Genomic DNA, 12,170 nt, shown 5'->3' on the forward strand with positions numbered 1-12,170 from the left:
TATGTGGGTGTAAACCATTGTTTGGGCGCAGGGCAGAGCTCAGAAGGGAAGGAGCGCCATTTGACTTTTCAATGCAAAATTGACTGGAATTGAGATGGGACGCCATGTTGCGTTTGGAGAGCCCCTAATGTGCCTAAACATTGAAACCCCCCACGAGTGACACCATTTTGGAAAGTAGACCCCTTAAGGAACTTATCTAGATGTGTGTTGAGCACTTTGACCCAACAAGTGCTTCACAGAAGTTTATAATGCAGAGCCGTAAAAATAAAAAATCATATTTTTTCACAAAAATGATCTTTTCACCCCCAATTTTTTATTTTCCCAAGGGTAAGAGAAGAAATTGGACCCCAAAAATTGTTGTGCAGTTTGTCCTGAGTACACTGATACCCCATATGTGGGTGTAAACCATTGTTTGGGCGCAGGGCAGAGCTCAGAAGGGAAGGAGCGCCATTTGACTTTTCAATGCAAAATTGACTGGAATTGAGATGGGACGCCATGTTGCGTTTGGAGAGCCCCTAATGTGCCTAAACATTGAAACCCCCCACGAGTGACACCATTTTGGAAAGTAGACCCCTTAAGGAACTTATCTAGATGTGTGTTGAGCACTTTGACCCAACAAGTGCTTCACAGAAGTTTATAATGCAGAGCCGTAAAAATAAAAAATCATATTTTTTCACAAAAATGATCTTTTCACCCCCATTTTTTTATTTCCCCAAGGGTAAGAGAAGAAATTAGACCACAAAAGTTGTTGTGCAATTTGTCCTGAGTACGACGATACCCCATATGTGGGGGTAAACCACTGTTTGGGTGCATAGCAGAGCTCGGAAGGGAAGGAGCGCTATTTGACTTTTCAATGCAAAATTGACTGGAATTAAGATGGGATGCCATGTTGCATTTGGAGAGCCCCTGATGTGCCTAAACATTAAAAAACCCCACAAGTGACACCATTTTGGAAAGTAGACCCCCTAAGGAACTTATCTAGATGTGTTTTGAGAGCTTTGAACCCCCAAGTGTTTCACTACAGTTTATAACGCAGAGCCGTGAAAATAAAAATTATTTTTTTTTTTCACAAAAATGATTTTTTAGCCCCCAGTTTTGTATTTTCACAAGGGTATCAGGATAAATTGGACCCCAAAAGTTGTTGTCCAATTTGTCTGGAGTACGCTGATACCCCATTTGTGGGGAGGGACCACTGTTTGGGCGCATGACAGAGCTCGGAAGGGAAGGAGCGCCATTTGGAATGCAGACTTAAATGGATTGGTCTGCAGGCGTCACGTTGCATTTGCAGAGCCCCTGATGTACCCAAACAGTACAAACCCCCCACAAGTGACCCCATATTGGAAACTAGACCCCCCAAGGAACTTATCTAGATGTGTTGTGAGAACTTTGAACCCCCAAGTGTTTCACTACAGTTTATAACGCAGAGCCGTGAAAATAATTTTTTTTTTTTTTTCACAAAAATGAAATTTAGCCCCCAGTTTTGTATTTTCACAAGGGTATCAGGATAAATTGGACCCTAAAAGTTGTTGTCCAATTTGTCCTGAGTACGCTGATACCCCCTATGTGGGGGGGAACCACTGTTTGGGCGCATGACAGAGCTCGGAAGGGAAGGAGCGCCATTTGGAATGCAGACTTAAATGGATTGGTCTGCAGGCATCACGTTGCATTTGCAGAGCCCCTGATGTACCCAAACAGTACAAACCCCCCACAAGTGACCCCATATTGGAAACTAGACCCCCCAAGGAACTTATCTAGATGTGTTGTGAGAACTTTGAACCCCCAAGTGTTTCACTACAGTTTATAACGCAGAGCCGTGAAAATAAAAATTATTTTTCTTTTTCACAAAAATGATTTTTTAGCCCCCAGTTTTGTATTTTCACAAGGGTATCAGGATAAATTGGACCCTAAAAGTTGTTGTCCAATTTGTCCTGAGTACGCTGATACCCCCTATGTGGGGGGGAACCACTGTTTGGGCGCATGACAGAGCTCGGAAGGGAAGGAGCGCCATTTGGAATGCAGACTTAAATGGATTGGTCTGCAGGCATCACGTTGCATTTGCAGAGCCCCTGATGTACCCAAACAGTACAAACCCCCCACAAGTGACCCCATATTGGAAACTAGACCCCCCAAGGAACTTATCTAGATGTGTTGTGAGAACTTTGAACCCCCAAGTGTTTCACTACAGTTTATAACGCAGAGCCGTGAAAATAAAAATTATTTTTCTTTTTCACAAAAATGATTTTTTAGCCCCCAGTTTTGTATTTTCACAAGGGTATCAGGATAAATTGGACCCTAAAAGTTGTTGTCCAATTTGTCCTGAGTACGCTGATACCCCCTATGTGGGGGGGAACCACTGTTTGGGCGCATGACAGAGCTCGGAAGGGAAGGAGCGCCATTTGGACTGCAGACTTAAATGGATTGGTCTGCAGGCGTCACGTTGCATTTGCAGAGCCCCTGATGTACCCAAATAGTACAAACCCCCCACAAGTGACCCCATATTGGAAACTAGACCTCCCAAGGAACTTATCTAGATGTGTTGTGAGAACTTTGAACCCCCAAGTGTTTCACTACAGTTTACAACGCAGAGCCGTGAAAATAAAACATATTTTTTTTCCCACAAAAATGATTTTTAGCCCCCCAAATTTTTATTTTCCCAAGGATAACAAGAGAACTTGGACCCCAGAAGTTGTTGTTCAATTTGTCCCTAGTACGCTGATACCCCATATGTTGGGGTAAACCCCTTTTTGGACGCACGGGAGAGCTCGGAAGGGAAGGAGCACTGTTTTACTTTTTCAACGCAGAATTGGCTGGAATTGAGATTGGACGCCATGTCGCGTTTGGAGAGCCCCTGATGTGCCTGAACAGTGGAAACTCCCCAATTCTACCTGAAACCCTACCCCTAACCTCACCCCTAACCGTTTACTGAACATTTTCTGACAGTCATAAGTGCCACGTATATAAGTGCCACGTATATAAGTGCCACGTATATAAGTGCCACGTATATAAGTGCCACGTATATAAGTGCCACGTATATAAGTGCCACGTATTTAAGAGCCACGTATTTAAGAGCCACGTATTTCAGTGCCACGATATTTCAGTGCCACGATATTTCAGTGCCACGTATTTCAGTGCCACGTATTTCAGTGCCACGTATTTCAGGCACTGAAAAATACGTGGCACGTAAATACGTGGCACGTAAATACGTGGCACTTAAATACGTGGCACTTAAATACGTGGCACTTAAATACGTGGCACTTAAATACGTGGCACTTAAATACGTGGCACTTAAATACGTGGCACTTAAATACGTGGCACTTAAATACGTGGCACTTAAATACGTGGCACTTAAATACGTGGCATTTATATACGTGGCCACTGAAATATCGTGGCACTTATATACGTATATAAACGTATATTTCAGTGCCACGTATTTCAGTGCCACGTATTTCAGGTTAGGGGTAGGGTTAGGGGTAGGGTTAGGGTTTTTTGTTTTTTTCTTGTTTTCTTGTGTTTTTCTATAAAAACGCATGCGTTTTACCGCGTTTACATGCATTTTTTCACACATGTGGTTTTTTTAAAAAACGCATGCAGATAAAAACGCAAGTGTGAAACCAGACTAAAAGACGCTTTTTATAGCAAAAAAGTTTTTGCGTCTCCACATTTTGAGACCTATAATTTTTCCACATTTTGGTCCACAGAGTCATGTGAGGTCTTGTTTTTTGCGGGACGAGTTGACGTTTTTATTGGTAACATTTTCGGACACGTGACCATTTTTTTCACTTTTTATTCTGATTTTTGTGAGGCAGAATAACCAAAAACCAGCTATTCATGAATTTCTTTTGGGGGAGGCGTTTATACCGTTCTGCGCTTGGTAAAATTGATAAAGCAGTTTTATTCGTCGGGTCAGTACGATTACAGCGATACCTCATTTATATCATTTTTTTATGTTTTGACGCTTTTATACGATAAAAACTATTTTATAGAAAAAATAATTATTTTGGCATCGCTTTATTCTGAGGACTATAACTTTTTTATTTTTTTGCTGATGATGCTGTATGGCGGCTTGTTTTTTGCGGGACAAGATGACGTTTTCAGCGGTACCATGGATATTTATATCAGTCTTTTTGATCGCGTGTTATTCCACTTTTTGTCCGGCGGTATGGTAATAAAGCGTTGTTTTTTGCCTCGTTTTTTTTTTTTTTTTCTTACGGTGTTTACTGAAGGGGTTAACTAGTGGGCCAGTTTTATAGGTTGGGTCGTTACGGACGCGGCGATACTAAATATGTGTACTTTTATTGTTTTTGTTTGGTTTTTTTAGATAAAGAAATGTATTTATGGGAATAATATTTTTTTTTTTATTATTATTTATTTAGGAATTTTTTTTTTTTTTTTTTACACATGTGGAAATTTTTTTTTTTACTTTTTTACTTTGTCCCAGGGGGGGACATCACAGATCGCAGATCTGATAGTGTGCACAGCACTCTATTAGATCTGCGATCATCCTTTCATCGGAGCAGGCTGCAGCTTTCATCTGCAGCCTGCTCCGACCCGGAAGTGCTCCCTGCAGGACCCGGATACAGCCCCTCGGCCATTTTGGATCCGGGGCCTGCAGGGAGAAGACGTTCGGTACGAGGTGAGTACATCACCTTGTACCGATCGTCTCAGGGAAGCCCGCAGGGAGCCCCCTCCCTGCGCGATGCTTCCCTGTACCGCCGGTACACCGCGATCATGTTTGATCGCGGTGTGCCGGGGGTTAATGTGCCGGGGGCGGTCCGTGACCGCTCCTGGCACATAGTGCCGGATGTCAGCTGCGATATGCAGCCGACACCCGGCCGCGATCGGCCGCGCTCCCCCCGTGAGCGCGGCCGATCGCGTATGACGTACTATCCCGTCACCGGGAATTAAGTCCCAGGTCACCTTGACGGGATAGTACGTCATACGGGATTAAGGGGTTAACAGATGCATAAATCTTACAAACCAAAAAGTTTTGTTGCTCAGTTAAATTTTTATAAATTTTAAACATAAAAGTGTGGGTCAATTATTCTTCAACCCCTAGGTTTAATATTTTGTGGAATAACCTTTGTTTGCAATTATAGCTAATAATCGTCTTTTATAAGACCTGATCAGGCTGGCACAGGTCTCTGGAGTTATCTTGGCCCACTGCTCCATGCAGATCTTCTCCAAGTTATCTAGGTTCTTTGGGTGTCTCATGTGGACTTTAATCTTGAGCTCCTTCCACAAGTTTTCAATTGGGTTAAGGTCAGGAGACTGACTAGGCCACTGCAACACCTTGATTTTTTGCCTCTTGAACCAGGCCTTGGTTTTCTTGGCTGTGTGCTTTGGGTCGTTGTCTTGTTGGAAGATGAAATGACGACCCATCTTAAGATCCTTGATGGAGGAGCGGAGGTTCTTGGCCAAAATCTCCAGGTAGGCCGTGCTATCCATCTTCCCATGGATGCGGACCAGATGGCCAGGCCCCTTGGCTGAGAAACAGCCCCACAGCATGATGCTGCCACCACCATGCTTGACTGTAGGGATGGTATTCTTGGGGTCGTATGCAGTGCCATCCAGTCTCCAAACGTCACGTGTGTGGTTGGCACCAAAGATCTCGATCTTGGTCTCATCAGACCAGAGAACCTTGAACCAGTCAGTCTCAGAGTCCTCCAAGTGATCATGAGCAAACTGTAGACGAGCCTTGACATGACGCTTTGAAAGTAAAGGTACCTTACGGGCTCGTCTGGAACGGAGACCATTGCGGTGGAGTACGTTACTTATGGTATTGACTGAAACCAATGTCCCCACTGCCATGAGATCTTCCCGGAGCTCCTTCCTTGTTGTCCTTGGGTTAGCCTTGACTCTTCGGACAAGCCTGGCCTCGGCACGGGAGGAAACTTTCAAAGGCTGTCCAGGCCGTGGAAGGCTAACAGTAGTTCCATAAGCCTTCCACTTCCGGATGATGCTCACAACAGTGGAGACAGGTAGGCCCAACTCCTTGGAAAGGGTTTTGTACCCCTTGCCAGCCTTGTGACCCTCCACGATCTTGTCTCTGATGGCCTTGGAATGCTCCTTTGTCTTTCCCATGTTGACCATGTATGAGTGCTGTTCACAAGTTTGGGGAGGGTCTTAAATAGTCAGAAAAGGCTGGAAAAAGAGATAATTAATCCAAACATGTGAAGCTCATTGTTCTTTGTGCCTGAACTACTTCTTAATAGTTTAGGGGAACCAAACAGAATTCTGGGGGGTTGAGGGGTTGAATAATAAATGACCCTCTGAAAAAACTTTTCACAATTTAAAAAAAAAATAAACAAAGAAATAACATTCTTTTTTGCTGCAGTGCATTTCACACTTCCAGGCTGATCTACAGTCCAAATGTCACAATGCCAAGTTAATTCCAAATGTGTAAACCTGCTAAATCTGCAGGGGGTTGAATACTACTTGTAGGCGCAGTATATAGCGCAGCCCGCGCAGTGTATATAGCGCAGCCCGCGCAGTGTATATAGCGCAGCCCGCGCAGTGTATATAGCGCAGCCCGCGCAGTGTATATAGCGCAGCCCGCGCAGTGTATATAGCGCAGCCCGCGCAGTGTATATAGCGCAGCCCGCGCAGTGTATATAGCGCAGCCCGCGCAGTGTATATAGCGCAGCCCACGCAGTACATAACGCAGCCCACGCAGTACATAACACAGCCCACGCAGTACATAACACAGCCCACGCAGTACATAACACAGCCCACGCAGTACATAACACAGCCCACGCAGTACATAACACAGCCCACGCAGTACATAACACAGCCCACGCAGTACATAACACAGCCCACGCAGTACATAACACAGCCCACGCAGTACATAACACAGCCCACGCAGTACATAACACAGCCCACGCAGTACATAACACAGCCCACGCAGTACATAACACAGCCCACGCAGTACATAACACAGCCCACGCAGTACATAACACAGCCCACGCAGTACATAACACAGCCCGCGCAGTATATAACACAGCCCGCGCAGTATATAACACAGCCCGCGCAGTATATAACACAGCCCACGTAGTATATAGCACAGCCCACGTAGTATACAGCACAGCCCACGTAGTATACAGCACAGCCCATGTAGTATACAGCACAGCCCACGTAGTATATAGCACAGCACACGTAGTATATAGCACAGCGACGTAGTATAACACACAGCCCATGCACTATGTAACACAGCCCACGTAGTATCTAACCCAGCCCTTGTAGTATATAGCAATGTGGGCACCATATCCCTGTTAAAAAAAGAATTAAAATAAAAAATAGTTATATACTCACCTTCCGTCGGCCACTGGATCCAGCCGAGGCCTTTATCGATGCTCCTCGTGACTCTCCATTCCCAGTAATGCCTTGTGGCAATAACCTGTGATCATGTAGGCAGCATCAATAGTAAAAGGATGGTCACACATAGGGTTAATAGCAGCGTTAACAGACTGTGTTACACCACGTTATGCCGTGGTGTAACGCAGTCTGTTTAACGGACTGCTAAAACACTATGTGGGCGTTAACTGGAGGGGGCACTGACTGGAGGGGAGAAGGGGGGTGGCCAGTTCGCTGCCGGACTGTGCCTGTCGCTGATTGGTCGCGTCCACCGGCCGCGACCAATCAGCGCCGCGGGATTTCCGTTACAGACAGACAAACAGACGGAAGTACCCCTTAGACAATTATATATAGACTACTGCCCTTTTTTACAAATCCTATGTGGTGTGGATAAGTGAGGGTAGTATCTCTGCTAACCAATCAGTATTTTTGACAATCCTAATGTCTTAATTTATCGAAGATACAACATAGTAACATAGTTAGTAAGGCCAGAAAAAGACATTTGTCCATCCAGTTCAGCCTATATTCCATCAGAATAAATCCCCAGATCTACGTCCTTCTACAGAACCTAATCACTGTAAGATACAATATTGTTCTGCTCCAGGAAGACATCCAGGCCTCTCTTCCACCCCTCGACTGAGTTCGCCATCACCACCTCCTCAGGCAAGGAATTCCAGATTCTCACTAACCTACCAGTAAAGAATCCTCTTCTATGTTGGTGGAAAAACCTTCTCTCCTCCAGACGCAGAGAATGCCCCCTTGTGACTATCACCTTCCTTGGTATAAACAGATCCTCAGCGAGATATTTGTATTGTCCCCTTATATACTTAAGGTACCGTCACACTAAACGATATCGCTAGCGATCCGTGACGTTGCAGCGTCCTGGATAGCGATATCGTTGAGTTTGACACGCAGCAGCGATCTGGATCCTGCTGTGATATCGCTGGTCGTGGCTGAAAGTTCAGAACTTTATTTGGTCGTCAGATCGCCGTGTATCGTTGTGTTTGACAGCAAAAGCAATGATACCAGCGATGTTTTACAATGGTAACCAGGGTAAATATCGGGTTACTAAGCGCAGGACCGCGCTTAGTAACCCGATGTTTACCCTGGTTACCAGTGTAAAATGTAAAAAAACAAACACTACATACTCATCCTCTGATGTCTGTCACACGTCCCCCGGCGTCCGCTTCCTGCACTGACTGTGAGCTCCGGCCGGCCGCAAAGTGAAAGCACAGCGGTGACGTCACCGCTCTGCTGTTAGGGCCGACGCTCAGTCAGTGCAGGAAGCGGACGGCGAGGGACGTGAAGGTGAGTATGTACTGTTTGTTATTTTACACTGGTAACCAGGGTAAACATCGGGTTACTAAGCGCGGCCCTGCGCTTAGCAACCCGATGTTTACCCTGGTTACCCGGGGACCTCGGCATCGTTGGTCGCTGGAGAGCGGTCTGTGTGACAGCTCTCCAGCGACCAAACAGCACCGCTGCAGCGATCGGCATCGTTGTCTGTATCGCTGCAGCGTCGCTTAGTGTGACGGTACCTTTATACTTATTAGATCGCCCCTCAGTCGTCTTTTTTCTAGACTAAATAATCCTAATTTTGCTAATCTCTCGGGTATTGTAGTTCCCCCTTCCCCCTAATTAACCCCTTCACCCCCAAGGGTGGTTTGCACGTTAATGACCAGGCCAATTTTTACAATTCTGACCACTGTCCCTTTATGAGGTTATAACTCTGGAACTTTTCAACGGATCCCAGTGATTCTGACATTGTTTTCTCGTGACATATTGTACTTCATGATAGTGGCAAAAATTCTGTGATAGTACCTGCGTTTATTTGTGAAAAAAACGGAAATTTGGCGAAAATTTCAATAATTTCGCAATTTTCCAACTTTGAATTTTTATGCAATTAAATCACAGAGATATGTCACACAAAATACTTAATAAGTAACATTTCCCACATGTCTACTTTACATCAGCACAATTTTGGAACCAAAATTTTTTTTTGTTAGGGAGTTATAAGGGTTAAAAGTTGACCAGCAATTTCTCATTTTTACAACACCATTTTTTTTTAGGGACCACATCTCATTTGAAGTCATTTTGAGGGGTCTATATGATAGAAAATACCCAAGTGTGACACCATTCTAAAAACTGCACCCCTCAAGGTGCTCAAAACCATATTCAAGAAGTTTATTAATCCTTCTGGTGCTTCACAGGAATTTTTGGAATGTTTAAATAAAAATGAACATTTAACTTTTTTTCACAAAAAATTTACTTCAGCTCCAATTTGTTTTATTTTACCAAGGGTAACAGGAGAAAATGGACCCCAAAAGTTGTTGTACAATTTGTCCTGAGTACGCCGATACCCCATATGTGGGGGTAAACCACTGTTTGGGCGCATGACAGAGCTCGGAAGCGAAGGAGCGCCATTTGACTTTTCAATGCAAAATTGACTGGAATTGAGATGGGACGCCATGTTGCGTTTGGGGAGCCCCTGATGTGCCTAAACATTGAAACCCCCCACAAGTGACACCATTTTGGAAAGTAGACCCCCTAAGGAACTTATCTAGAGGTGTGGTGAGCACTTTGACCCACCAAGTGCTTCACAGAAGTTTATAATGCAGAACCGTAAAAATAAAAAATCATAATTTTTCACAAAAATTATCTTTTCACCCCAATTTTTTATTTTCCCAAGGGTAAGAGAAGAAATTGGACCCCAAAAGTTGTTGTACAATTTGTCCTGAGTGCGCTGATACCCCATATGTGGGGGTAAACCACTGTTTGGGCGCATGACAGAGCTCGGAAGCGAAGGAGCGCCATTTGACTTTTCAATGCAAAATTGACTGGAATTGAGATGGGACGCCATGTTGCGTTTGGGGAGCCCCTGATGTGCCTATACATTGAAACCCCCCACAAGTGACACCATTTTGGAAAGTAGACCCCCTAAGGAACTTATCTAGAGGTGTGGTGAGCACTTTGACCCACCAAGTGCTTCACAGAAGTTTATAATGCAGAACCGTAAAAATAAAACAAAAATTTTTTCCCACAAAAATTATTTTTTTAGCCCCCAGTTTTGTATTTTCCCGAGGGTAACAGGAGAAATTGGACCCCAAAAGTTGTTGTCCAATTTGTCCTGAGTGCGCCGATACCCCATATGTGGGGGGGAACCACCGTTTGGACGCATGGAAGGGCTCGGAAGGGAAGGAGCGCCATTTGGAATGCAGACTTAGATGGAATGGTCTGTAGGTGTCACATTGCGTTTGCAGAGCCCCTAGCCGTGAAAATAAAAAAATCTTTTTTTTTTCCCCACAAAAATTATTTTTTAGCCCCCAGTTTTGTATTTTCCCAGGGGTAACAGGAGAAATTGGACCCCAAAGGTTGTTGTCCTATTTGTCCTGAGTACGCTGATACCCCGTATGTTGGGGTAAACCCCTGTTTGGGCACATGGGAGAGCTCGGAAGGGAAGGAGCACTGTTTTGCTTTTTCAACGCAGAATTGGCTGGAATTGAGATCGGACGCCATGTCGTGTTTGGAGAGCCCTTGATGTGCCGAAACAGTGGAAAACCCCCAATTATAACTGAAACCCTAATCCACACACACCCCTAACCCTAATCCCAACAGTAACCCTAACCACACCTCTAACCCTGACACACCCCTAACCCTAATCCCAACCCTATTCCCAACCGTAAATGTAATCTAAACCCTAACCGTAACTTTAGCCCTAACCCTAACTTTAGCCCCAACCCTAACTGTAGCCTTAACCCTAGCCCCAACCCTTGCCCTAACCCTAGCCCTAACCCTAGCCCCAACCCTAACCCTAGCCCTAACCCTAGCCCTAACCCTAGCCCTAACCCTAGACCTAGCCCTAACCTTAGCCCTAACCTTAGCCCTAACCCTAGCCCCAACCCTAGCCCTAACCCTAGCCCTAACCCTAGACCTAGCCCTAACCCTAGACCTAGCCCTAACCCTAGCCCTAACCCTAGCCCTAACCCTAGCCCTAATGGGAAAATGGAAATAAATACTTTTTTTATTTTTCCCTAACTAAGGGGGTGATGAAGGGGGGTTTGATTTACTTTTATAGCGAGTTTTTTAGCGGATTTTTATGATTGGCAGCCGTCACACACTGAAAGACGCTTTTTATTGCAAAAAATATTTTTTGCGTTACCACATTTTGAGAGCTATAAATTTTCCATATTTTGGTCCACAGAGTCATGTGAGGTCTTGTTTTTTGCGGGACGAGTTGACGTTTTTATTGGTAACATTTTTGGGCACGTCACATTTTTTGATCGCTTTTTATTCCGATTTTTGTGAGGCAGAATGACCAAAAACCAGCTATTCATGAATTTCTTTTGGGGGAGGCGTTTATACCGTTCCGCGTTTGGTAAAATTGATAAAGCAGTTTTATTCGTCGGGTCAGTACGATTACAGCGATACCTCATTTATATTATTTTTTTATGTTTTGGCGCTTTTATACGATAAAAACTATTTTATGGAAAAAATAATTATTTTTGCATCGCTTTATTCTCAGGACTATAACTTTTTTATTTTTTTGCTGATCATGCTGTATGGCGGCTCGTTATTTGCGGGACAAGATGACGCTTTCAGCGGTACCATGGTTATTTATATCTGTCTTTTTGATCGCGTGTTATTCCACTTTTTGTTCGGCGGTATGATAATAAAGCGTTGTTTTTTGCCTCGTTTTTTTTTTTTTTTTCTTACGGTGTTTACTGAAGGGGTTAACTAGTGGGCCAGTTTTATAGGTCGGGTCGTTACGGACGCGGCGATACTAAATATGTGTACTTTTATTGTTTTTTTTTTATTATTTA

At 44.3% G+C, this 12,170-nt stretch overlaps 1 protein-coding gene across 3 annotated transcripts in view; it reads right to left on the reverse strand.

Moving 5' to 3' along the window:
- NAA40 (N-alpha-acetyltransferase 40, NatD catalytic subunit) overlaps positions 1-12,170 on the reverse strand; it is a 70,079-nt gene that overhangs the window by 44,536 nt on the left and 13,373 nt on the right. Inside the window, exon 2 of one of the 3 annotated variants that reach the window (XM_077287668.1) lies at positions 5,000-6,141. The exons of the other annotated variants lie outside the window; for them this stretch is intronic. Within the exon in view, the coding sequence (XP_077143783.1) occupies positions 5,059-6,090 (1,032 nt within the window). The 5' untranslated portion in view covers positions 6,091-6,141 and the 3' untranslated portion in view covers positions 5,000-5,058. Of the gene's footprint in view, positions 1-4,999; positions 6,142-12,170 lie in introns of those variants that run through there. 3 annotated transcript variants of the gene reach the window in all.

This window comes from Ranitomeya variabilis, chromosome 2, assembly GCF_051348905.1.
Source record: "Ranitomeya variabilis isolate aRanVar5 chromosome 2, aRanVar5.hap1, whole genome shotgun sequence".
Lineage (NCBI taxonomy): Eukaryota > Metazoa > Chordata > Amphibia > Anura > Dendrobatidae > Ranitomeya > Ranitomeya variabilis.